This window comes from Physeter macrocephalus, unplaced genomic scaffold (assembly GCF_002837175.3).
Source record: "Physeter macrocephalus isolate SW-GA unplaced genomic scaffold, ASM283717v5 random_1289, whole genome shotgun sequence".
Taxonomy (NCBI): Eukaryota; Metazoa; Chordata; class Mammalia; order Artiodactyla; family Physeteridae; genus Physeter; species Physeter macrocephalus.
Window position 1 is genome coordinate 1 of NW_021147030.1, and position 25,000 is coordinate 25,000.

The 25,000-nt window shown below is 55.8% G+C and overlaps 4 protein-coding genes across 5 annotated transcripts; 2 read left to right on the forward strand and 2 right to left on the reverse strand.

The window, feature by feature from the left end:
- Positions 1–13: 13 nt before the first annotated feature.
- Positions 14–9,971, reverse strand: SBSN (suprabasin). 2 transcript variants are annotated; one of them, XM_028487310.2, is made up of 7 exons: positions 9,884–9,971; positions 8,815–8,971; positions 8,035–8,115; positions 7,556–7,623; positions 7,271–7,351; positions 619–3,883; positions 14–499 (listed from the first exon to the last, which is right to left on the reverse strand). In XM_028487310.2, the coding sequence occupies exons 6-7, from the start codon at positions 1,435–1,437 to the stop codon at positions 431–433; spliced, it is 888 nt and encodes a 295-aa protein (XP_028343111.1). In that variant the 5' UTR covers positions 1,438–3,883; positions 7,271–7,351; positions 7,556–7,623; positions 8,035–8,115; positions 8,815–8,971; positions 9,884–9,971; the 3' UTR covers positions 14–430. The 2 variants fall into 2 exon arrangements, with proteins under 2 accessions (XP_028343111.1, XP_054939617.1); XM_055083642.1 differs by lacking the exon at positions 14–499 and having other exon boundaries at positions 509–3,883.
- GAPDHS (glyceraldehyde-3-phosphate dehydrogenase, spermatogenic) lies at positions 4,319–15,716 on the forward strand. The gene is given in 14 exon segments (XM_028487311.2): positions 4,319–6,168; positions 6,423–6,441; positions 8,264–8,277; positions 8,752–8,864; positions 9,587–9,700; positions 9,878–9,984; positions 12,859–12,885; positions 12,887–12,947; positions 13,029–13,147; positions 13,546–13,627; positions 13,917–14,068; positions 14,232–14,394; positions 15,454–15,551; positions 15,644–15,716. Coding segments are annotated over 14 exon segments (1,209 nt in total). The 5' UTR covers positions 4,319–6,101.
- A 367-nt stretch (positions 15,717–16,083) lies between these two features.
- TMEM147 (transmembrane protein 147) lies at positions 16,084–17,897 on the forward strand. Its single transcript, XM_024132536.2, has 7 exons — positions 16,084–16,265; positions 16,346–16,415; positions 16,901–16,960; positions 17,046–17,182; positions 17,320–17,404; positions 17,495–17,616; positions 17,699–17,897. Exons 1-7 carry the CDS (start codon positions 16,189–16,191, stop codon positions 17,820–17,822), a joined length of 675 nt encoding a protein of 224 aa, XP_023988304.1. The 5' UTR covers positions 16,084–16,188; the 3' UTR covers positions 17,823–17,897.
- A 3,098-nt stretch (positions 17,898–20,995) lies between these two features.
- On the reverse strand, positions 20,996–24,580 carry LOC114485588 (potassium-transporting ATPase alpha chain 1-like; the record flags this gene model as incomplete). Its single annotated transcript, XM_028487308.1, has 6 exons — positions 20,996–21,415; positions 21,625–21,716; positions 21,805–21,906; positions 22,325–22,458; positions 23,833–23,978; positions 24,457–24,580. Coding segments are annotated over 6 exons (627 nt in total), but the record flags the coding sequence as incomplete, so codon positions are not given.
- Between the last annotated feature and the right edge of the window lie 420 nt (positions 24,581–25,000).

Here is a 25,000-nt window from a genome sequence, read left to right on the forward strand (position 1 = left end):
TATCTATTCCCCCTATGTAAGTGGGGATCAGATATCCTCCCGAAGGCCTTCTCTGATGGGGCGGTGTGGAGGAAGAGAAGGAACCCCGACGTGCGATTCGCCAGAGCTGTGTGCTAGCCACATGACGGTGGCAAATCCCTTAAGCCTCGCTGAGCTTCCGTTTCCTTACCTGAGAATCAGGGAGTCAGCATCCTCACCCTGACTACCTCAGAGGCTTGCTATGAAAATTAAACGGAATAGGGCTTTTCTCCCCAGACTATTCCTCAAGCTCAAGCTGATGCTCTGGGTTTTCTCATCACTCATTCTCTTCGCACTGTAACAGATCTTGGCCTCAGTAACTGCTTCCTGTTCCCGAGGAGAGGCTTCGTGTTCCTCCCTTTAGATCTCCTTAACTAGGAGGCAGCCCCCTGAAGGTGGGGCTGGGTCCCGTTCACATTCTCTGATACAGGGCTTTGCAGATAAGATGGCTTACTCCTTCTGACCAGCTGACCACCAGCTCCTTTGTAAGGGAGAAGGAGGACACGGTTACAGAGCTGCCCAAGCTTCTTTCACCAAATGATAGGGACCTCTCCCTGCCCCAACACCCTTCTCCCCATTTCCCCACCCCTGTTCACCTACATTCAGCAGCTCGTTGGCTTCCTTGCCGGCTTGGTTGGTCCCATCATGAACAGTCTGCTGCAACCTGTCCTCCTCCTTCCCGGCCTGGCCAGCAGCGTGGTGGACACCTTGGCCAAGTTTCTCCACTTCCTTTCCAGCCTGACCAGCAGCGTGGCTGACCCCGTGGCCAAATTTCTCTGCCTTCTTTCCGGCCTGGTTGACCCCATCGTGGACCCCTTGGACTATTTTTTCTCCCTCTTTCCCAGCCTGCCCTGCAGCATGGTGGACCCCCTGACCAAACTTTCCCACCTCCTTTCCAGCCTGATTAACTCCATGATGGACCCCCTGGACTATTTTTTCTCCCTCTTTCCCGGCATGGTGGACCCCCTGGCCAAACCTCCCTGCCTCACTTCCTGCCTGGTTGACCCCATCGTGGACCCCCTGAATCACTTTGTTTGCTTCCTTCCCAACCTGTCTAGTAGCATTGTTGACCCCATGGACAACCTTCTCTGCTCCCTTTCCTGCTTGTCCGACGACACTGGTGATTCCATGGGCTACCTTGTCCAAGTTGTGGTTGAGCCCCTGGATGCCCTTGTCCGGCTCCTTTCCGGCCTGGCTCCCCACATTGTTGAGTCCATTAAAAACTTTCTCCCTTCCAGCTTGAGGGATGCCGTTATTGATGCCTTCCAGGGCCTCGCCCACCTCTCTCTCTGTATTGCTCAGCCCTCGGCTGATCGCTTCAGTGGCCTTCTTCACGGGGTCAGCATTGGCCGCCCATCCAGGCGAGGGCCCCAGCAGCAGCAAGAGGGAGCAGGAGCCGAGCAAACTAGCAAGATGCATATTGTTGGGAAAGTGGGGAGGATGCACAGAGGAGCCAGGGAGGCAAAGCTACTATTTATCCTCTGCTTCCCTTCCTCTTCTCCACCCCTCGTGACTCAATTACCCTGTGAGGCACTGACTTGATCCCCAGTCAGGGAGGTAATTCCCAGGGAGATGTGGGGTTGAGCAATGAAGAGGAGGAAGAAGAGTGGGTGAGTCATGCATGGAGAAGACTCACATGGCATCTTTGCTCCTTGCCCAGCTCAGGCCCTCCACCCCAGAGCCCAGATGTCTGCCCTTCCAATCACTTCCTCTTTTTATTCCTCACCCACTATCCAGGCCTCCTTTCTCCCAACCGCACCTTCAGGCACCCTCCATCCCTGGGACCCAGGCCTGGTTCTTCAGCATCTTCACTCCTCTCGGGGGACCTAAGGATCCAGTTTCCCCAGCAGCAAGAGTATGGAAATATAGGAAGCACAGTCAGGGGGTGGGGAGCAATCCTGGGGAGTTGAGGGAATCATCAGACCTTGTTCTTGTTGTTCTTGTCGACCCCCAATGCCCACACTTCTTTTTTTTTTTTTTTTTTGCGGTACGCGGGCCTCTCACTGTTGTGGCCTCTCCCGTTGCGGAGCACAGGCTCCGGACGCGCAGGCTCAGCGGCCATGGCTCACGGGCCTAGCCGCTCCGCGGCATGTGGGATCTTCCCGGACCGGGGCACGAACCCGTGTTCCCTGCATCGGCAGGCGGACTCTCAACCACTGCGCCACCAGGGAAGCCCCGCCCACACTTGTTATGCTGCGGCCACACGGGTCTTCTCCCTGGTCCTCAAACACACCAAGCTCATTCCTGCCTCATGGCCTTTGCACTTGCTGTTCTCTCTGCCTGGAATGCAGAAGTCAGATCTTCACAAGGTGGTTTCCTCCTCACTCTCTTCTTGGCTCAAATGTCACCTTCCCCCAAAAAAAAACCCTTCCCTGGCCGTCCCACAGCTATACTCTGTAACATCATCCTTTGGTGTTTACAGCTCCTACCACAATCTGAAATTACCTTCTTTTATTGCCTGTCTCACCTATCAGATAGTAACCTTCCAGAGGGCCTTTGTCTGTATTGATCATTGTCATGTCCCCAGCTTCAAGAACACTGCCTGGGGTTCAGTAAATATTTGAACAAATGGATGGATTAGAAGACGCCAGGGGAAGAGAGTCCAGGCCTGAGCCTGAGTCTCAGAGGGTGCTGGAGGGAAGGTTGCCTGTGTCCCCAGAGCAGCATAAGGTCCCTTGTTGAGGGTTGCAGAGCCAGGATCGCATTTTTGTCCTACCTCCCAGCCCTTGGGCAAGGGCAGGGGGCTGACTGCCATGAGCAGGGGCAGGACGCAGTGTCTCCTGAAAAGCCAGTTGAGGCAGTCGTGGGGAGGGGCTGAAGACCCAGGGCAGCAGAAGACTGCCAGCCAGAACCTGGGTTGAGGGCCAGCTCATCCCTCCTGCCCTCCTCCCCCTGAGGCCTCCTAAGTCCCAACCTGAAGCCTCAAGTGTTGACATATTGGAAAGGGTTGGAGAGGGAAACAGCTGAGAGTGCGGCCTAGGTGTGGAGAGGGACATCAGAGGGAAGGGCAGGGGGTGGTTGGTAGGTCTGTAGTCGGTAGGTCTGTAGAGCTAGTTCAGAGGGAGCCTGAGACCAGAAGGATAGGGGCCAGTGGGTGGGTACAGTTGGGTGCAGGGGTAAAAGATATTTGGGTTTGGGTGCCAAGAGGAGAGCCTGGGAGAGGGGGTGGAGGTGGGACTGCTGGTGGGAAGGCCAGGCACAAAGGAATGTGTAGGGTGTGAGCAAGCGGGGATGGCAGAGTTATATGTGTGGGTGCCCAGGTGTGACAAGAAGCTGCACATGTTTTCAGGCTTTGCTCAAACAAGGGTGGCAAGGCCCACTCCCCTTGGAGGACCCAGGGTTCCATCCCAGATCCTGGACACTTGGCTCCACCCAGAACCAGGCCTCCCAGACCCAGAGACCCAGAAGCTTCTGCCATCTCTAGGTTCTGCCTACAGAGGGTGACTAATTGTGCCACCTCTCCCAGCTTGAGCTCACCAAATCTGTTTCCCAGTTTCACGGTCCAGGGACAAAGTCAAATCTCTGGGCAACCTTAGGTGTGGCTTTCCTGCCCTTGTCCAGCACCTGAATGAGGGAGTTTCCCATGCCGGGAGATTGCTGGGTCGGGAAGGATGAGCTTCAGAATTCTAATCCGCCCCGAGAGATTGAGAGGTGGGATTCTTCCTTCGAAATGTACTCCATTTCTCTTTTCCACCTCTCTCTCTGCCCCACCTTACCATCTTCTGTCAGCCTTGGTCCCTCTCCTCAGTGCTCCATTCCCATTTGCCACTATTTGATTCAGGACTTTGGCATCTATCTCCGGACATGAGATTAGCCTGGAGTTGTCCTTTCTCTGCTGGTTTTAGTAACGTGGCTGTGCTGTTCCCTAGAGCGAAGAGAGGAGGTTTCAGTAGCTGAGCTACCACAGCGCCCCCGAAGCACTCCCACAAAGCATGCAATATGCGACGTGCGCACGCACAGTGTGCTTGCCGCTCCGCAGGGCCTCAGAGCACGTGCCCTACCCACAGCCTCTCAGCACAGGAGCTGCTACTTGGCTTCCCAGCTCTGCTTAGGCTCTGCAGCAGGTCCTGTAGAATGGCAAATATTTGTTCCCCATGCTTCAGCAAATCTTGCCCATAAAATCATCGGGATCTGAATCAGCCTTTGGGAAGATACATCTTAACTCCTTGGTTCTTCTCTTGTTACGGGCCTACTCAGATTTGCCATTTCTTTTTGTACCAGTTTTGATCCCTCATATTTTCTAAGAAAATTTTAATTGCATCTAGCTTTTCATATCTATTCTTGTAAAGCCGTACCCAGTTGGTCCCTTTTCAGTCCTGGCTTTATTTGCGTACGCTTTTCCCCCATCTTGATTATACATGTTAAATTTGTCCCACTTTGTTCTGTTTTTTGGTCTTGGTTCATTGAAATTTCCCCAGCTGTACACTCAGTTCATTTTCAGCTCCACCTTTCCTGGGCCATCCAAGCAGGAGGGCTTCACCCTTACTCTGTGCCATGGCAGGTGCTTAGCAAACTCAGTTCTCATGGAGGTCTGGGGAAAGAAGAGGTTATGTCATTCTGCCCCTTCTTGCTTCCACACCTCTCTCTGGGATGATGACTCCTTCCTGGCCTAAACCCCACAGCCCCTAAATCTTGGTCACAGCTGTATGCCAACTGGCCCTGCAGGTGAAGGTGCCTGCCTGTGTGTCACAGATATGCAAGCAAGCCCCCACCTCCCATGCTTTGGGGAACGGGGGCCATCTGTCTATGTGTTCTTCCCCTAATGTTTACTGAAAGCCTGCTTTGTGTCAGGCACAGTTCTAGGAGCTGGAGGACAAGTGGTGAACAAAACAGAAAAGAGTGGGCCCAACAGGGAGACAATGAACAAGTAAGTCAGAAACTAGATCATGGAAAACTACATGAAAAACCATAAGGAAAAGAACAGAGTGCTGTGAGAGGATAGGACTTGGGGGTTGCTCTAAGATTGGAGATCAGAAGAAACCTCAGGAGGTGACATTTATTCATTCATTCTGGTATTATTCATTGAGGGAGTACCTTTCAAGTGCCAAACATTCTTCTAGTCAACAGGTATAAAAGTGAAGAAGGCATGGGCTTCCCTGGTGGTGCAGTGGTTAAGAATCCGCCTGCCGATGCAGGGTACATGGGTTCGAGCCCTGGTTCAGGAAGATCCCACGTGCCACGGAGCAACTAAGCCTGTGCACCACAACTACTGAAGCCCGCGTGCTTAGAGCCTGTGCTCTGCAACAAGAGAAGCCACCAGAATGAGTAGGCCCCGCTCGATGCAACTAGCGAGAGCCCACGCGCAGCAACGAAGACCCAATGCAGCCAAAAATAAATAAAATAAATAAATTTAATTAATTAATTAATTAATTAAAAAACAAAAACTGATTTTCTAAAAAAAAAAGTGAGGAAGGCAGACAAGCACTCTTTAGTGGGCAGAGACAACTGGCAAGCTAACAAATGAATAAACAGGATGACTTTCAGGGAGACATATGCTGCGTGGAAAATAAAAGAGTGTAACCCTAGAGCACTTTTGCACATTGGAATATTTAACCCAGGATGGGAAGTCAGACAAGGCTTCCGGACGATGGGCAGACAGAGGGAGTGGGGGTGATGGCAAATGGTGACTGAGAAAGGAGAGAACTTTAGATGTGGGGTTAGGAGGGCCTCTCTTAAAGGGTGGCACCTGAGGGAAACCAAGAGGCAGCCAAGGGAAGACCTGGGTAGGCCTTCCAGCCACAAAGAAATAGCTAGGGTAACTATCCAGAAGAGGGTCCAGAAAGGCATGGAGCCAGTGTGCCCAAGGAGAAGAAAGAAGAAAGAAGACAGCAGAGAAAGGGCTTTGAAGAGCAGTGTAAAATGTTGGATTCCATTCTAGACGCCAGGGGTGGGCGTGGAACGGTGGTACACGGCCACACGTCTCGACTGGGAGGGGGCCTTCGCGCCGCCTCCTCTTGTGACGTCACTGGACTGTGACGTCACGGCAAGAAGCTCCAGCTCCTCCAGCCCCCGAGCCCCCGTCTCGCAGTAACATCGCGGCGGGTGCCGAGGCAGCTGGCTGGGCCATGAAACCTTAGGAGGCCATGTCGAAACGCGACGTCACCCTCACCAATGTCACCGTTGTCCAGCTCCTGCGACAGTCGTGCCCAGGTGAGGGAGGCGGCGGAGTGACCCCGGGGAGGGAAGGAAAGGGCGGTCGGGGAGTCTTGTAGCCGGGTCTGAGTACCTGCCGGCGAGTGGCGCACCAATAGTGTCCACCGGGAGCCGCGCAGGAGGTGCGGGGTGGCCTTGCGTGCCGGGGCCCTTCCGTCCGGAGCAGCTGCCCTTGCTCCCTCCAGCCCCACCCTCCCCACCACCGGGTTTGCCGGCAAAGTGGTTCTACGGCAGTGGTGGAGGGGACGAAGACCCCCGCCCCCAGGTTGGGTTTTGCACCAATAGCGCGGTGGAAGGGTAGAAACGGGCCAGGAGGGAGGCCGGAGCCGGGTTTACGAAGGGACACCTCTGAGGACAGCCGCTGGTTGTTGAAGTACCTGGGCGAGCGAGGTTTCACATAAAATTGACACTGCTGCGAAAGAGCCGCTTGGGGATTGGTGGACTTTGTCCTCCCTGGATCGCACAAAGCGAGGACACTTGAGCCCGCCAGGTGCCGAGCACTTTACAGGTGTGCGCTCAGTGAAGCCTCACAACCAAATTTGAGGCCAGTGTTTAGTGTCCCCATTTTACAGAGCGGCCACCAGATGTAAGAGGACACAAAGCACGTTTCTGGGTCTCAGCACGGGAATAGTGGAGTTGGGACTCGGAGTCCCTGCTCGCCCTACCTCCCCCGGCCAGAGGTGCGCGCACACGCTCCAGCCAGACGAATCCAGGCCTTCCGGAGGGCCACCCCATTCGCTCCCGGCCTCCTCCCTGGCCTCAGGCGAGGCAGTCGGCGGCCTCAGCACCGCAGGGGTGGGCGTGCCCGACGTGGGGCGGGGCTTGGCGGGGCTCCAGCGTCCTGGAGACCCTGCTAGACGCAGCAGCAGGCAGGTTAACAGCTGTGGGCCTTGAAAACCCTCCCTGCTTATCACTCGCTCAGTGATCTCAGGCCTCGGTTTTCCCTCTGTAAAGTGGGTATATAGCACATACCTCACAGGATTCAATGAGCTGATGCATGTGAAGAGCTCAGCACCGCACCTAGCCCTTGGTGGCACCCAGGAAATGGAAGCGACGTTGTAATTGGTAGAGAGCGCGCCCGATCTAGTGTTTCACCTACCGGGTGATGCTTCATCACTGAAGCTCCTCCGGGCTCTTCCTTCCCAGCGCAGCAGCTCTCCTCCAGCCCATGGACCTCACCCTGGAGCAAAGGGAGAAGGGAAGGCTGGGGGAAGTTGTGAGAGAAGGACCACCTGGGTTTTCTTTTGAAAGGTCACTGAGTGGGCTCAGATCCTCACTCTTCACCCATATGGACAAATCTCCCCTTTTCATGAAAGCAGAAACAGAACCCCCAGGAATACAAACATTCTTAAGGTCACCAATAACCACCAATAAACACTAATACCTTTATGAACTTGTAGTGCTACTGGAAACACGCACAGCCCAGCCTCACGCCACAAGGTCTGTTGCAGCCTAGAGAGACCAGGGAGAGAGACAGGTCGGCTGACCCCCAGCTCCTAACCCCACCCCCTCCAAGGTGCCTTTGATCCTGGTGCCAAGCGCAACTCCTACCTTCATCCTCCAGGCTCTCTCCAATCCCTTCCCTCTCCCTTTCCTCACGAATACACTTCATGTCAGACCTTCTCCCCTCTATTAAAATCAGCACCTACTGGGCCTTGAGATCTCACTGAGTCCTTACAGTAGCCCCCAGGTGGGGGGTCAGATGTGACATCAAGAAACAGGCCAGAGTTTCATTAACTTGCTCAAGACAACTCAGCTGGCAGGTGGCTGAGCCAGAGCTGACATCCAGGCCTGACCCCCAGCTTGAAACCCTCTACCAGCTAAGCCCCTGACTGCTGTCTCCACCACATTTCTCCTCCCTACCTGAAGCCCTCATCTGTAGCTCAGGTAGCACAGCTTCAAGCACAGGTATTCTCAATGCAGCATGGGTGTAGATCTGTGTGTCTGGAGAGGCAGAAGCTGACATGGGTTTCCATTTGTTTCATATATTACGATAGACCTGTGTTTCCTAAACTTCTCTGAGGGTAAGCATCACCTTGTTGGAAACAGGATTCCTGGGCCTCAGGGCAAACCCAGAGTCAGATTTCCCTAGGAATCAGCCTCCCGGTGATTCTTACCAGTACAGTTTGGGGGCCACTGGACTAGATCAATTATCAGGCAAGTTTGGGAAATGATCTTTGAAATATTAACGTACGTGGAGTGTTTCCTAGACTCTGTCATAAGCACTACATGTATCACTCATGTAATCCTCACAGTGACCCTCTGAGAGAGGTACTATTATCATCTCCATTTTACAGAGGAGGAAACTGAGGCACAGAGACTATCACCCCCAAGCAATTGTTAAAAATATATACCCACTGAGTTAGAATCTCCAGGGAAGAGGCCCTGGCATGGATATTTTAAAGCAAGCCCACCCCCTGCTCATTCTGTTGATCAGGTCGGTTTAGGAAACACTGGGCTATATGGTGGGCCACTCAGGGCCAGGAGCCAGCAGCAGGTTCTGGGTGGCAAAGATGGCTCATTCTGTCGCAGCGATGGTGCGGCTCACTGCCCCTCCCCCACTCCCAACAGTGACCAGAGCACCACCCCCTCCGGAGCCCCAGCCAATCAAAGAGCAAGTCCCACCACCTCCGCCTCCTGCACCTAAGAAGGTTTCTGTGGTTCGGGAGCTGACTGTTGGCATCAATGGTTGAGTCTCCCCGGCCCCTGAGCCATTCCTGAAGCTTTAGGGCCCGGCCTCTCCTCAGTTACTAACTGGAGCATTTCTTCATGTCTCAGCAATGCTTTCATTCTGCCCATCCTGGAAAAACACAGGGATAAGGTAAACAGGGCTCCACCTTCAGAGAGCTCACATTCCAGCGGGAAGGACAGTAAGACTGAAGAGGGCAGTGTTAAGCCGGGGAACTCAGGGAAGGCCTCTGGGAGGTGACACTGGAGTAAGGCCTGAGTGACAACTGTGCAGCAAGCAACGGCTGTGGGGCGCAGGTGGCAGCTCAGTGTAATAAGGACGGGCAGGAATTCAGCATGGCTGGTGTGGCACAAACGAGGGAGAAGAGGGAGGGCAGCGGAAAGCTGGCAGGGGCCTGGCGGACCGTGGTAAGGAGTTGGGACCTGGCTTTACTGTTAGAGAGTGGTGGAGGTTTTCAGGTCAAGAGATATAACCTGACCTGAAGTTCTACAAGATCCACCCAGCTACAAGGTTGGGAATAGGGGTATAGGACAGATGGTCAGAGAAAGCGCAGAAAGCAGTGAACAGGCTGGTGAGGTCATCTGGGCAAGACAACACTGGCCCGCACAGGGACGGCTGCCTTCTTCCCCACCCAGTCCCCTTGAGTGGGACTCTCCTCTGTCACCCCCTTCCCCCTCCTCCCCTCCTCTGCGTGCTGGCTGAGGATCCTGAGGACAACCCCCTCAGCTTTCGTTCCTGGACAGATTTGGACGCGTTGGTCGCCTGGTGCTGCGTGCCTGCATGGAGAAGGGTGTTAAGGTGGTAGCAGTGAACGATCCGTTCATCGACCCAGAATACATGGTGAGCAGCAGACAAAGGGCAGGATCGGGGAGAGTGGGACCAGGGTGGGGAAGGGGTTCAGGGGAGCTCTGTGGAAGGCGCTCAGCTGCCATGTGGAACCTTCACTGAAGTGGGGACTCCCTGGCGATGCTCGCTCCCCGTCCAGCCCAAGACTAGGGACCATTCTGTCTCCTGCAGGTGTACCTGTTTAAGTATGACCCCACCCACGGCCGATACAAGGCGAGCGTGGAATACAGGAATGGACGGCTGGTCGTCGGTAACAATGAGATCAGCGTCTTCCAGTGGCAAGGGCGGCTGTCCTTAATATGCAAGCCTGTAACATATTGATGCAGGGGATGTAGAGGTGACTAGAAGGGGATTCCAGCCTCACATGGGGTTCATAACCCCCCAAATTGTGTGTGCACATGCCTCTGGGTACTGGTTTGGAGAGGGGGCCCACCGTACTCAAAATACTTTTTTATTTAACACACATGTGCGTGTTTTCTCTCAGGCATATCAGCTCAACCTGTCTAAAACTGTCTAAAACTCAACTCTTGATTATCCTTCGACCCTCAAATCTATTCATCTCCCTGCCCAGGAAATGGCATCGCCATCTAGCCAACTGCTTCCACTCAGTTCCTACACAGGAGCCACAGAGACCTTTTCAAAACATCAGCTGGACCTGGTTACTCCCCCACTTAAACCCTCCAGTGGCTGCCCATCACCCCACAAATAAAATCCCAGCTGCTGATGGGGCCTCCCACCAACTATATGCCCTGTTCCCCAGCCTTCCCTTGTCACCTCAGCGACACTGGCCACCAACCTCCCGGGACCCTGCGCCAGCACCGCTTCTTAAAACCCACTTCACCTAGCTCTCACTGATACAAATACTCCTCCTTCACTGAAAGATACGTTTAGAATCTGTAAGTCAAAAGCAATAAAACTGGATGTTTAATAAGCTTCAAATACATTTTCAAAATACTAAAAAAATTAAAAATTTATAAAATGGGAAACAGTAAACCTACTTTATCTTTCGAATGTAAATTATCAGCCACTGCCGGCCCTGTGGCTGCCTCCAATTTCCAATTTTACACACACTTGCACACGCACACTCGTGAGCTCTCTCCAGCCCCAGGCGAGATCTGCAGCCTTCCCGGCACTCCTCCCAGCAGGTCCATTCTCAGCCCCACTGTCTATTTGTGGTCAGGTGGTCAGGGGTGGGTGGAGGTGGGGACTGGAGAGTCAGTGAGAATGGGAGAAGCTGCTTGACCCAAATTTGAAATCATGACAGCAAAAACAATTCCAAATTCCAGCAGAGCAGTCATTACTCAGACATACTGTGTCCTTTCCTTCCTCAGCCTGGGCGCCATCGTTGCCGCCACCTGGGGTATTTTCCCAGCGCTGCCCCGTCCCCACACAGCCGCCCCCTCAGTGTGTGCCCCGCTCAGGTGCCACCTTCCCTGGTGACTGCAGCGCCTCTTCCCCCTTCCCCACTGCTCTCCATCGCGCCACTGTGCATATCCTCCAGGCCGTCAGCACGAGCTGCGCTGCTTGTGTGTGTACTTTGCCCCGCTCCACCCTTTCCAGTTGGGTGACCCTGGGCAAGGCAATGAACTTCCCCAAGCCTCAGTTTCCTCATGTATCTGATAGGGATGCTGAGCATACCCACCACAGCCATAGCAGGGAGCACGGCCAGAGGCGTGTGAGGAGCACCGGGAAGGGCTCACGCAGCCTCCTTGCAAGGAGGGCCCTGTCAGCCTGTGGCACCACTGTTGCTCTGGCACCCACAGGCGCAGTCCCTGACCCGGGGTAGACTCAGTACTTCCTTGAAGAATGAACAGAATCCTCAAAACAGGCCCCTGGGCAGGAGGGCAGGGCCCATGACAGCCTAGGGGAAGGGGCTGGGGTCTCCAGGGGCACCGACTCTCTGCCCCATGCCAGCTCAACAACTGCTACAAAGGAATCTGTTGAAGTGCCCTTCCCCCAACTCGGAAGGCAGGAAATGAGGGGGGGGGCATCAGAGAAGAGCTACTTGGGTCAGATGATGAAGTGTGACCTGACATTTGACCAGGGAGCAAGAAGAACCATGGGTGGTGGCCCAGGGAGAAGAGAGGAAGCTGCTCATTCATCCATCCCTAGGGCCAGCCTGCCTGTGCTCCCAGGCAGCTCCGCCTCTACTCTTTTCACCTCTATCCTGGCTCTTCTGAAAAATGCCAGTAATAACAGTACTTACCTCAGGACATCAGGGTTAAAGGAGTTCAATACAGGTAAAGCACTCAGCACACAGGCACACGGCAGGTGTTCAGTAAACATGTGTAGAATGGCTAATAAAAAAAAACCACACACAAACATTGACTGAACCCCTCTGGAGGGAGCAGACCCAGCCTTGCTGCCATGGAGTGCTCTAGAAGATGAGACAGACACTAACAATCACAAAAGCAAATACTGCAGTTGTGATAAAAGCTGAGGGAAAAGATTAGTATAGAGTTTATCCACGTATTGTTTGCTAAAGCTAAGTAGAAAACAGCGATAGTAGATGTTTCATACATTTCAGACACAAATGTTTGATATCGAGGAGAAAATGTATACTGTTAAAACAAGAAACAGAAAATCTCCTTTACCTTTCCAATATAAACCACTAGCCACTGCTAGCCCCAGGGCGGCCTCAAGGCTTCAGACCCCTGGAAGCTGCTCTCTGGACTGTGCTGTGTGTTCTCAGGGACTTGCCTGGCCTCTGGCAGCAGGATCCCTGTTGCAGGAGCTGAGTAGTCAAGAGAAGAAGGGCTAGGAGGGCTGTGATGAAGTTGCCAGCGCTGAAGCCAGAAGCACTAGAGCAGGCCTCACCCTCCTGGGGTCTACATCCTGGGCAGCATGTGTAGTAAGGGCCTGACCTGGCTGGGAGTAGTCTAGAAGGTCCCCCAGGCGGGGCTTGAGGCCTGAGTTGGGGAGCTGGCGGCTTGTACCCAGGCATAGCAGGTACAATCAAAAGTGGCCCACTAGGGGGGTTAGCGATGAGAGGCAAGACCAGCAGGGTCGGACTCATCTGGGGCAGCTAGGGATGTGTGGGGTGAGGGGAACTGACAGGCAGGCAGGAAGGTGTCTGGTCAGCCTTTCAAATGGTGAAGGCCATGGACTATGAAGGCGAGAGACTGACTCACGGTGCTACCGCCCCTCCACAGCAAGCAGCCCAAAGAAACCCCCTGGAAGTGTCGGGAGCCCCTTTGTGGGGGAGGCCACAGGCGTGTACCTGTCCTTAGAGGAAACTACAGTAAGTCGGGGACAGGTGCCCAGGGCAGCCCGGGGGGTGTGGCACTTGAAGCACCTCATGACACCTGTGCGCCTTCCCTAGGCCCATATTGAGGCAGGTGCCCCGCGTGTGGTCATCTGTGCACCCTCTCCAGATGCACCCATGTTTGTCAGGGGGGTGAACGGAAAGGACTATAACCCCGGCCCCACGAAAATTGTCAGGTAATGGGCAGCAGCATTCTGAAGTGTGTGCCTGGAGGACAAGGCAGCCTGCGGTGGGGCGGAATCCGACTCACCCTCCCACTCCCACTCCACTCGGCCCCTGGTGCTCTTTTCACATCAATCCACTTCTCCTCCCCAAAGTCTTAACAGCCATCTTGTTAATGTTACCCTAAAACCACCTGTTAGAACTGCACGACTTCTGGAGAACATGCTTGGGGAGCTTCCCCCAGCTGCACCTCTGGTGCCTCCTTCGGTCTGACGGCATCCCCGATGCTCCCTCATCCCCAGCCTGACTTTTCACAAAACCAAGCCTGGGTGCAAACCCTGAAAGGAGGTAAGGGTGGAGGGGTGGCTCTGCGACTCACCTCACAGTGCCCTGCACACCCGGGCCGTTTCAGCAACGCGTCCTGCACCACCTACTGCCTGGCCCCCCTCGCCGAGGTCATCCATGAGCGATTTGGGATTGTGGAAGGGCTGATGGTGAGTTGGGGAGAGGGGCTGGGGCAGGAGGCATGGCTGGGAGACTGTACCTCTTCCTCCCATACTTGCTTAGTGTGTGGAGTTAACAGGGAGAGACTGGTTTGGGGAGGAGAAGCCCACCAGTGGTGAAGTCTTTTAAACTCTGGACCCTGCCTGCATGTGCCCCTCCTGTGACAGTGGTGGAGGCCCCGCCAGCCTCCACACCTGGGTCACCACCCTGGGCCTGGGAAAAAGAGGCATGGGAGCTTGGGAGCAAGAAGGCCTCACCTCAGCCCTCTTCTCCCCCAAGACCACAGTCCATTCCTACACTGCCATCCAGAAGACAGTGGATGGGGCATCGAAGAAGTCCTGGCGAGACGGACGGGGTGCCCACCAGAACATCATCCCAGCCTCCACAGGGGCTGCCAAGGCCGTGGGCAAAGTCATCCCAGACCTCCAAGGGTATGAGGGCATGAAGCTGCAACAAGGGTGGGGGGTGCAACCCAGGAGGACTGGATTAGCCCCCAATCCTTGAGGTGTCTACCGAGCGGAAAGCAGAGACAAGGGGGAAATGATGGAGAAGTCCCTGGGTTCTGACTCCCGCCCCTGATGTGGGATTCTCCAGGAAGCTGACGGGAATGGCGTTCCAAGTGCCAACCCCAGTCGTGTCTGTTGTGGACCTGACCTGCCGCCTGGCCCAGCCTACCCTGTACTCAGACATCAAGGAGGCCATAAAAGCAGCAGCCAAGGGGCCCATGGCTGGCATCCTTGCCTACACTGAGGATGAGGTAGGGGCTGGGCAGAAGGGACCCTGGGAAGAGCCCTCTGGGAAGGGAGCATGATTTTCCATTTGCCAAGGAGCTGTTTGCAGCGTCTCAAGATAGGGACTGCAGGGCTGGGAAGATCAGCTCTCCCCTACCTCAGAGTCTTTGCACTTGCTGCCCCTTTGGTCTGGAAAGCTTTTCCCTCAGGTGGCCACATAGTCTGTCCTCACCTTCTCCAAGTCGCTACTTCAACCTCTCATCTCAGAGAGATGTTCTTTTTGTGGCCCTTTCCCTTACCTGAAATGTCATTTCATAGTCACTGTTGGCCCTGCTAGCATGTACACTCCAAGACAGCAGAGACTTTGGGCCTCGTTTTTCACTTCCATAGCTCCAGCCATCTTCCCAGGGCCTGGCACATAGCAGGTGCTCAATATATGCTTAGTGAACAAGACAAGGGCTCCCATTTCTCAACACTTGCTCGGGGCAGGCCACAGCCAGATGCCTTCCCTGTGAGGAATGGGTATCATGTCTCTTTGCTCCAGTAGTGCCAGTTCTGTCCATCCACCTTGGTGCCGTCTCCCTGCTTTAGCTCCTGAAGGTCCACCCTCACACAGCTGCCAGGATCTTTTAAAGAAATCAGATCACATCACCCCCAGAGCTGAAAACCTTCCTGTGGCCTTCCACCAAGCTAGGGCCAAACCCCCAGGGCCTTTGTGCTGCAGTTCCTTCCACCTGAGACCCTGCTGAGGGCTGGAGTTGACCAGATCCTCCTAATCATCCAGAGCCAGACTCACTGCCTCCCCTCAGGGAGGGCCTCTCGCTGACACATTCCACGTGCATTTTTCCCAGGAAGGGATGTCTGTTGGTGCAGCACCAGAGGCTGTTTGCAGTCTGTATCCTTTGGTCAGTCCCCTACCTGAAAAGCCCCCATTTGTCTTCCTCATACCCTGTCCCCAGAAGCTGGACAGAGGGGGGCTCCATCAAATACTGTAGATGAATGGATGGACAGTGGGCCCACGAGCCTGAGCTCCTGGAGGTCTCTGCTCTGCGACCCACGCTTATCTTTGAAATTCTGATGGCCAGGTCGTGTCCACGGACTTTGTTCGCGATACCCATTCATCTATCTTTGATGCTAAGGCTGGCATCGCGCTCAACGACAACTTCGTGAAGCTCATTTCCTGGTAAGGGGGAAGATAGGGGTCAGAGAACGTGAGGGGAGGCTGGGGGTGGTCGGGAGGGATCCCCTGAATCCCCTCCATCCCTCCCTCCCCAGGTACGACAACGAATATGGCTACAGACACCGAGTGGTGGACCTCCTCCGCTACATGTTCAGCCGAGACAAGTGAAGCAGGCTGGCCCGCCTCAGTTTCCCAGTGCTCCCGAGCCGGTACGGGTCTCTCCCGTCCCCGCCCTCGGCCCCCCGGGGGAAAGAGGGCGTCCCGCGAGAGGGGCCCGCGCCGCTGGGCCAACGGTGAAATAAAAACCCAGAGTGCTCACAGCTGCGCCCCGTGTCTCTGCGCCGGTCACAGCGGGGTCGGGTCCGGGACCCAGGCCCACCCCGCACGCGCTCGCTAGGCCCGCGCCCTGACCCCGAGAGCGGCTGCCGCGGGGCCGGGATCGCGCAGGTCCCGGCTTGGCCTCCCGCGTGTCGCCGGGCACCGCGGCGGAGCCTGGTGACGTTAGCGCACCGCGCCGCGGACTCCGGTTCCCAGAAGGCCGCGCGCGCCGCGGCAAAGGCAGGTGGGCGCCAGGCCCGGGCTCGGGCGCCAGGGCTCCGAGGCAGAGAGGCGCGCTCCGGCGAGCCGGGCGGCCGGCGCCATGACGCTGTTCCACTTCGGGAACTGCTTCGCCCTGGCCTACTTCCCCTACTTCATCACCTACAAGTGCAGCGGCCTGTGAGTGCGGGGCGGCTGCGGGGCGGCCGCGGGGCAGGGGGGCGCGGGCCGGGCCGACCCCTCACCGCCCGCTCCCGCAGGTCCGAGTACAACGCCTTCTGGAAGTGCGTCCAGGCCGGGGTCACCTACCTCTTCGTGCAGCTGTGCAAGGTGAGGGCGCCAGCTGTGCCGCGCGAGGGCTTCGCCCCCCACCCCACCCCGCCCCGCCCAGACCGCCCGGGGAGGAGCAGGGCTTGGATGGGCTGGAACCCGAGGAGAGGTCCACAAGCAACTTTTTTGTGTATCACTTTTAGTAACATTGAGAACATTCAATTGTATGACTAAGAGGCTTTTGGATACTGCTAAGAGCCTCTAACTAACCCCCAGGGTCCCACCGGCACTGCTACCACTGCCCTGGTGGGTAACCAGCCCCGGCACCTTCAGGCCTGACCCCGATCCCTTGTGATCACCACAGAACCCAGACTTCCAAGCCCCTGCCCTCAATCTCCCCTGCTCTTGCCCCCATCTGGTGGTCCCTCTCCTCATGGAGAGGGAACCCCAGTGTACTGCCCTCCACATAACACACTAACTTCCCAGCAAACCCACGTGGTTGCTCTTCCTCACCTTGAGGTGACCTCTCTGTTTTCTGGTCTCAGATGCTGTTCCTGGCCACTTTCTTTCCCACCTGGGAAGGAGGCATCTATGACTTCATTGGGGTGAGTGGGGCAAGGGAGGGGGAGGGAGTGCAGGAGTGGGGCCCCCTGGCACCTGTGCTTACTCAAGCCTCAACCTGACCCACAGGAGTTCATGAAGGCCAGCGTGGATGTGGCAGACCTGATAGGCCTAAACCTTGTCATGTCCCGGAATGCCGGCAAGGGGGAATACAAGATCATGGTTGCTGCCCTGGGCTGGGCCACCGCCGAGCTCATTATGTCCCGGTGTGTGCAGCAGCCTGGAGCCCAGATTCCTGAGAAAGGACACCTGGGTTCCAGGGGGGTGCCGGAGGGTGGGGGCTCAGATTCTGGGTGCTGAGGGTGTGTGGGTACTGGAGAATCCCTCCCTTTGCTTTCTTCAGCTGCATCCCTCTCTGGGTTGGAGCTCGGGGCATTGAGTTTGACTGGAAATACATCCAGATGAGCATTGACTCCAACATCAGTCTGGTACGCAGTCCTGCTTTCCCACACACGCGCCTTTTTGCTGGTGACTCTACTCCTCCTGAGGCCTGGCCCTGACTTCCCGCTTCCCTCCAGGTCCATTACATCGTCGCATCTGCCCAGGTGTGGATGATAACACGCTATGACCTGTACCACACTTTCCGGCCAGCAGTCCTCCTACTGATGTTCCTTAGCGTCTACAAGGCCTTCGTCATGGAGTGAGCTGGGTGGGGCTCAAGGATGGGCCCAAATGGGTTGGATTATCTCTTCTCCCTTCTTCATCGCGATGTTTCCCCACAGGACCTTCGTCCACCTGTGTTCCCTGGGCAGCTGGACGGCACTTCTGGCCCGAGCAGTGGTGACGGGGCTGCTGGCCCTCAGCACCCTGGCCCTGTATGTCGCTGTTGTCAACGTGCACTCCTAGGCTTGGTGGCCCAGACTTTGACGTACCTTTTCCCTGTCTCCAGGTTTCAGTGAAGTAAACAGTATTTGGAAAGTTGTTTCTGCCTCTATATCTCTGTCTGGAACTATCTACCAACAGTGTGCTCTCCTGGGTGCCAGAGGCCCTTGTTTTAGAGCCAGGTAGACAAGCTGGGAGACTAGCCAGCACTCATCTGTCCTGTGTTCCTGGACCAGTTCCTTTGCTTCCTGTTTTCCGCAAGTTGACTGAGGGCTTGAAGCAGACAGTCTTTAAGCAGTGGCAGAGACCAGGGCCCTCAGGGAACAGGTGATAGAGGGGAGCTAGAATCCAAGAGATGGTTCTTGGGGGCTTCTCCTCGCAGCCTTAACCTGGCCCTCTCCCACATGGCCCTTTCCTGGCTGGTCACCTCCTAGGTTCCCAGCCCCCAAACCAAACCCCCATCCACTTTTTTTTTTTTTTTTGCCACAGCACGCAGCTTGTGGGATTTTAGTTCCCTGACTAGGGATCGAACCCGGGCCCTTGGCAATGGTAGGGTGGAGTCCTAACCACTGGACCGCTGCCAGGAGATTCCCCCCATCCACCTTTTATATGGCAGCCAAGGGGATCTCTCTGAAACCTCAGTCTTACTAGCTCACCCTTCCCTGCTTACAACCATCTGGGGCTCCTCCTTGCACAGGAACAGTCCAGTGACTTGACTCTTGGTTTTGCCCTTGAGGGCCTATTTTGTGATTCTGAGGTCCTCAGATTAAATCCTGGCCTGAGTCTTCTTAGGGTGGAGTACAGAGACAGCTGCAGCCCAGCAGTAGAGCTGTTGAGCCCACCAATTTGGATGTTGTCCTGAATGCCACCCTTCTCATCCCAGCCCTTCCCTGATCTAGTAGGGCCAGCTTCCTGCCCCTTTCTCTCCCCCTCCCTGAGGGGGATGGATTAGAAGCAGGGCTTTGAATGTCATGCTTCAGCTCCACCTGGATGCAAGTCGTGCCCACCTGGGAAGGTGCTCCCCAGTCCTGGTGTTCCCAGTGGGATCCCCCAGGGCATGGGATAGGGCAAGTGCCCCCTCCCTCCCTCCACGAGGCCGTCCAGGTCCTGCGATAATGTTATTTGACCCTGGGCTGAGGAAAGCACCAAGCACAGCTCTGTTCAGCTCTGCTATGAGTCTTGGTGTTTTCAGAGGGAGCATTTACCCTAAGGCGGGGCAACCACCATCCAGCCCCACCTCCTCCTCATCGCTCCTAGTCAAGACAGGGTCCACAGGGGTCTTGGGTGGGGAGGTGAGTGATAGGTCACCCTGAGTTTGATATGAAAAGGGAGTAGATGGGGCGCTCCCCCAGCCCACGTGGGTGGATATGTAGTGGCATTGCTTTCCCCCATACCGCCATCCTATGCCCCACCTAGCCATTTGCACATATTGGGACAGTGAAGGTTGCAGAAATGACTGTTAAACAACTATTTGCTAAGCAGGGACTCTGATCCAGGCCCCTTACTGGTGGCCACCTGTCTGCGAAATAGTCCCAGCTTTCATGGGGCTCAGGGACAATCAGGGAGCACAGGCCAGAGGGATCAGGGCTGTGATGGGTGAAGCCTGGTGGGAGTGGTGGGCCTGATTAGCTAGACTACAGTGATCAGGGCTGTGATGGGAAAAGAGGGCTATGTCTATCCTGGAGGAGAGGATGTGTGAGCTGAGACCAAAAGGATGTTAGTGGAGGCAAAGAGAAGAAAGCAGGTATCAAGGCCCGTGTAAAGGCCTTGAAGTCAGAGAGAGGGCCTGGCCTTTCCAGTGAAACGAGCTGGTTGGAATGAGTTCCGGGGGTGGGGGCTTGTGAGACTGCAGAAGTCAGCAGGGGCCAGATCACAGAAGGCTCTGAGCCTGGGCAGTGGGGAGCCACAGAGAGTTCTAGGCAGGGGAAGGACAGTCAGTTTTGGCTTTAGGAAGTGCTCCTGGCTGCTGGGTGGATGGGGAGACTCAAGCCAGAAGGCCGGCCTGGACCAGGGCAGGGCCGGCAGGGGTAGGAGGAGAGTGGCTAGAAGCAGAGTAGACAGGTGGTGACCAGTTTATTTGGCCAGGTGGTGGGGGGGGGAGTAGGGAGATGACCAGTGAGAAAGGAAAGAGTGAAGGAGTCCAGGGTAACACAAGTTTGGGGTTTGTAAGCTCCCCGAGGGCTCATTACATTTCCCAGGGAGAAGGAGCTGCAATGATGGGACAGAGGAGAGTGGCTAGAAGCAGAGTAGACAGGTGGTGACCAGTTTATTTGGCCAGGTGGTGGGGGGGGAGTAGGGAGATGACCAGTGAGAAAGGAAAGAGTGAAGGAGTCCAGGGTAACACAAGTTTGGGGTTTGTAAGCTCCCCGAGGGCTCATTACATTTCCCAGGGAGAAGGAGCTGCAATGATGGGACAGTGGGTGGGACCAGGTCTGGAGGAGGATGCAGAGGCCAGTGTGGGTCCCCTTGAACATGCCGGGGGGAGGCTGGAGACAGATGTGGGCACCACTGCAGACAGAACTGAGGCCAGTGGGGGAGGGGGTACTGTGCCGATGAGGAAGGAGAAGCCTGGGTTCCAGCCAGAGAGACTCGTCAAAGGGGAAGAGAGGCAAGAAAGGGGACTGGGAAAAGCAGTGGCAAAGGTGGGTGGGGGAGCTGTGGACAGGGGAGTCTCCAACAGGGGAGTTGGAAGGCTAACTTCAGGTGAGGGGTGTGAGGAGGGGACCTGTGACGTGGCCTCCAGGAGTTGGTTGGGACTAACCAGTGATAGGGCGCCCATTGCAGCTGCAAAGGCATAAGTGGAATCAGAGAGGAAACTCCTGTGAAGCGGGGAGGGGATGCTTGAAGTGGAAAAGATTCTGACCAGAGAGGGAGAGTGGATGCTGAGAAAGGAGAGCCCAGAGGTGGTGTTCAGCTAGTGGAGCAGTTAAAGGCACTGCTCTGGAGAGTGCCCGTGGTCACATCCAGCTCGCCTAGAAATGCTGTAACCCTAGGCAAAGAGATGGGAATTCATTCCTCCAAGCAGCGTTTACTGAGTACCTACTATGTGCCAGGCTGTGTTCTAGAAACTGGAGATACAGCCGGGAACAAATAGCCCCTAAGTTGTAGGACTGTGGGAGATCAAAGGGGCTCATGAAAAAACACTTAATAAGACGATGCCCAGCACTGAATAAAAACACAGTGGACGTGAGCTGGTTTATTACTATCATGCAGACATGAGTGTGTTTTTAAAGAAGACCCCCCAAGCAGCCCTCTTGCTGGCCTGGAGTCCTAAGGACAGAGCCACGTCACAGGAGCTGCTAGTTCCCACTCCCCTTCAAAGTCCCCCCACCATTCAGGAGGGGGCTTCCCTGAGGCCAGCTCAGAGGACTGGGCCCAGGGACTGCTCCTCCGGGAGGGTGGATGGGGAAGGGGAGTGGGGAGGGTCTCCCCAAGGTTGGGTTGCCGTGGGCTACGAGAGCAGACGCAGGTGGGGCTGGGACTCTTGACTGCTCAGATGTTTTGGTGGCTGTCCGGAGGGTCCCATGTGTCCCCCACCCCCACCCCTACTGTGGTGGATTCGAGGATGGCTTGAAGGCAGCGGTCCTTCTAATAGTAGAGTTCCTGGTCCCACCAGCCTGGGAGAGAGAGAGAGAAAGGAGACTCAGTGCTGGGGGGATTCAGGGCTGGGGTGGGGGGAGCCAGGGGCTCAGAGGTTATAGCTCAGTGGTGGTTTGATATGGAGGGTCAAGGGCTTGGAGGTCAAGTACTGGAAATCAGAGGTCAGGGCCGCTGCCCTGAGAAAGTTTCAGCCCTCCACCCCCAGGTCCCCAGTCTCCACACTCACTCCCTGGGCAGCAGCGAACTCCAAGTTTCCGGATCTCATCATAGACGAAGATGAGGAGGCCAAAGGGCATGGGGACCAGCCACCACTGGTACCTGAGGCACGGGCGAGATGGCAAGGTCAAGGCTATCCCCAGGTCTGTGTCCTGCACGCCCACCCCGATGCAGCTCATGACCCCCGCACCGAATGGGCATGAAGTTGAAGATGTTGGGCATTCCGGGGCAGTAGCACAGGAAGCAGCCGATGCAGACCTGGAACACGATGGCGATCACCAGGATCCTGTTCCTGCAGGTGGGGCAGGATGGGAGAGGCTCAGACTGGCGGACACAGGACAAAGATAGGCCATGAGGAGCTGGGGACCGGATGGAAATCAGGGTACTGGGTCAGACGAGGTCAGATAGCAGCAGCAGGGAGATGTTCTAAACATCGAACACTGGCATGGCTCGCACCTCTCCAACGGTGGACACCAACCCTGTCAGCATCACCCCGTTAGCTGATGAAACATAGATGGGCCGGTTGAGAGGCATGAGGTGGGAGCTATTGGCCAGCTATTGATAAGGAATGTTAGCACCTGCACCGGCACATCAGCACATCCATTGCTGGGGTTTGCTGGCTGCAGTAAGCCCTGGTCAGGACCTGCTGGGAGTTGCAACCAGGGCTCGGAGGGCAGGGTGGGGGCGGGGCTGGGGCCAGCTGGGGACACCTGAAGAAGCCCTGCTGGAAGGCAGAGAGGCGGCGTGTCTTGCGGATGAGGACGTCGGCGATCTGGCACATCTCGATGCTGATGAAGAACACGGTGTAACAGGTGTACTGCTGGTACAGGCGCTGCCCGAACGTCTGTGGGCCAGGAGAGAACACAAGCGGCCTGAACCCAGGCGGAGAGCCTCTGCAGGCAGCCGGGCATGCGGGGCCTAGGGCCACGAACCCCTAAATGCTCCTTCCCTTGCGTCAGAGGCTGGGGTGGGGGCAGAGGAGAGATGCAGGATCTGCCACGTTTGCAGGGCCCCAGAGTGCGGGGCCTAGAAACCTGGTCTAGTGCAGCTTGGCCGTCACTGCCTGGGCAAGCAGTAGGCCAGGCCAGTTGCTCTCATAATGAAAAGAGTGATGTAGAATGTCCTGGGCACCCGAAAGGAGGCACCTGGGAAAAGGGAATTCGAATCCTGACGCAGGATTTTCAGAGTCCAGTGACTCCAGGACCCAGGCAGATGGCAAGAATGACCAAAGTGGGCCAGGTGGGCCTTTGAGGAACACGACACATGCCCTTTCAAAGGGGGTAGCCACTATTCAGTCCATTTCTTCAGTATAACTATTTTTATACATATCAGTTGATTGTGTAAGGAACACTTACTATGCTCCAGGTCTCAAGTGTTTCACACGTATTATCTCATTTAATCCTCCTAATAATCCTAAGAGGTGGATTGGTGGTATTCAAACTTCAACATGCATCAGAATCCCCAGAAGAACTGGTTAAAACACAAGCCCCACCCCCAGAGTTTCTGATCCCAGAGGTCTGAGGGGGAAACCGAGAATCTACATTTCAAACAATGCCGATGCTGCTGGTCTGGGGACCACACGGTGAAAATCACTGCGGTGAAAATCACTGAGGTGATATCAGTGTATTAGTGTGCGCTCCACTTTAGAGGTGGGCAAACTGAGGCACAGAGAGGCAAAATGCCGTGCCCAGGGTCACACAGCTGTGAGGAGCAGTGGCAGACAACGAATCCAAGCAGTTTGGCTCTAACATCTATGTTCTTAACCATGACAGTAAATGTTTAAGGGGAACATCCTGATCTGTCGCTCTGTAGGGCAAACTAAACACACCTGCTAGCCAGATCTAGCCTCTCTGTGCTCCAGACTTTCACTCAAGTCAGCCACACATGCAAATACTCTGTGTGAGTGATGCTGCGGGGAAAATAACAGAATGGGGGTGGGGGGTGGGGGGGTGGGGGGGTGGTACTGGCTCCACCCCTGAGACGATGTGTTGCTGTCAGGGCAGAGAGGACCCATCTGCAGCTGGGGTCATCAGAAGCAGGAGTTCGGAGCTCAGGACAGTGGTGGGAAAGGCCCCTCACCCCAGAGCTGGCAGAGAGCCTGGGTGTCTGGGAGGCTCTGGCTGAGCTCAGTCACACGTGGAGGAATGAGCGTGGGCCACACTCAAGGTAGGTGGCATCCCATGAGTCACGGGACTCATGGGATGGGGCAGGGGCTCACCCACTCCTGGCCATAGCTGTCCTGCAGATCTTGTAGGTGGTGGTCCTCCCAGTGTGGCCGGAGCCCCACACACAGCAATGGGAACCAGCCCTCCTGGGCCATGGCCGTGAAGTAGTCAGTGAAGCCAGCGAATGACTGGATGGCACCTGGGAGAGAGGCAAGGAGGCACAGGGAGACAGAGATGCAGACACAGAGAGACAGGGTCAGGGACATACACACAGAGACAGGAACACAGAAACAGTGGCATGGAGACAGACAAGAACACAGTGACAGACATGGAGAGACAGACAGAGAGACAAGGACTCCAAGAGAGATCGACAGGGACACAAGAGACAGGACACAGAGAGAGGCAGGAACAGAGACACACCCAGAGAACTCAAAAAAGACAGGAGGCAGTGACCCAGAGACAGGGTCATGGAGAATGAGGCCTGGGACAGAGAAGGGACACTGGGGACCACAGAGACCATTGTGTGCAGACAAGGACCCAGAGAATGACAGAGACCCAGAATCAAATGCAGACGCCAAGATCCAGAACAAGGCAGAGAGAGCCCCGGTTAGACTCCACGGCAGGCGAGCAGCCCTGCAGGGGAGCCCCCGCCCTGCCCCCCGCCCCGGGGCGCGCACCGATCTGGAAGTAGGAGTAGGCAGCCAGGGGCTCGTTGACTAATCGGTCACGCTTCGGGTTCCGCGGACGCAGGTGCATGATGTCACTCTCGGCCTTCTCGTACGCCAGGGACACAGAGGGGAACTGGCCAGGAGTGGAAGGAACCGGGGTTGATGGCTCGCCTGGGCCCCTGTCCCTGACTCTCTGGAGCCCCCTCCCCGCTGCAGTGGGCAGGGACAGAAGTGAGGTTAGGAGGCAGGACCCACGGTGACCACACAGCCACACCTGCCTGGACAGCCTGGCCCTTGTCAGGAACGTCGGCATATCCAGTCCACATGTGTGTGCCCATCTGTCTTGGTGTCCGTCTCCATCAGAGCATCTGCATTATCTCTGCTATTGGGTGTTCTCTGTCTCTGCCTTTCTCTGCCCCCCTCCTCCCCATCCTCCTTCTCTCTGTCTGTTTCTTCTCTGGGGTCCTCTGGTCTTGGCCTGTTTCCCTGTCGCACGCTCGTTCTCTCTTTCTGTCCCTTACTTTCTTCATTTCTTTGTCCCCATCTCCAGTCT

Bases quoted from the DNA above. Each gene is read 5' to 3' on its own strand.
- TMEM147 (XM_024132536.2), top strand. From the start codon at position 16,189: ATGACGCTGTTCCACTTCGGGAACTGCTTCGCCCTGGCCTACTTCCCC. The intron at 16,266-16,345 runs GTGAGTGCGGGG...CCGCTCCCGCAG, and splicing joins ACCTACAAGTGCAGCGGCCT to GTCCGAGTACAACGCCTTCT. The intron at 16,416-16,900 runs GTGAGGGCGCCA...TTCTGGTCTCAG, and splicing joins TCTTCGTGCAGCTGTGCAAG to ATGCTGTTCCTGGCCACTTT.
- SBSN (XM_055083642.1), bottom strand. From the start codon at position 1,437: ATGCATCTTGCTAGTTTGCTCGGCTCCTGCTCCCTCTTGCTGCTGCTG.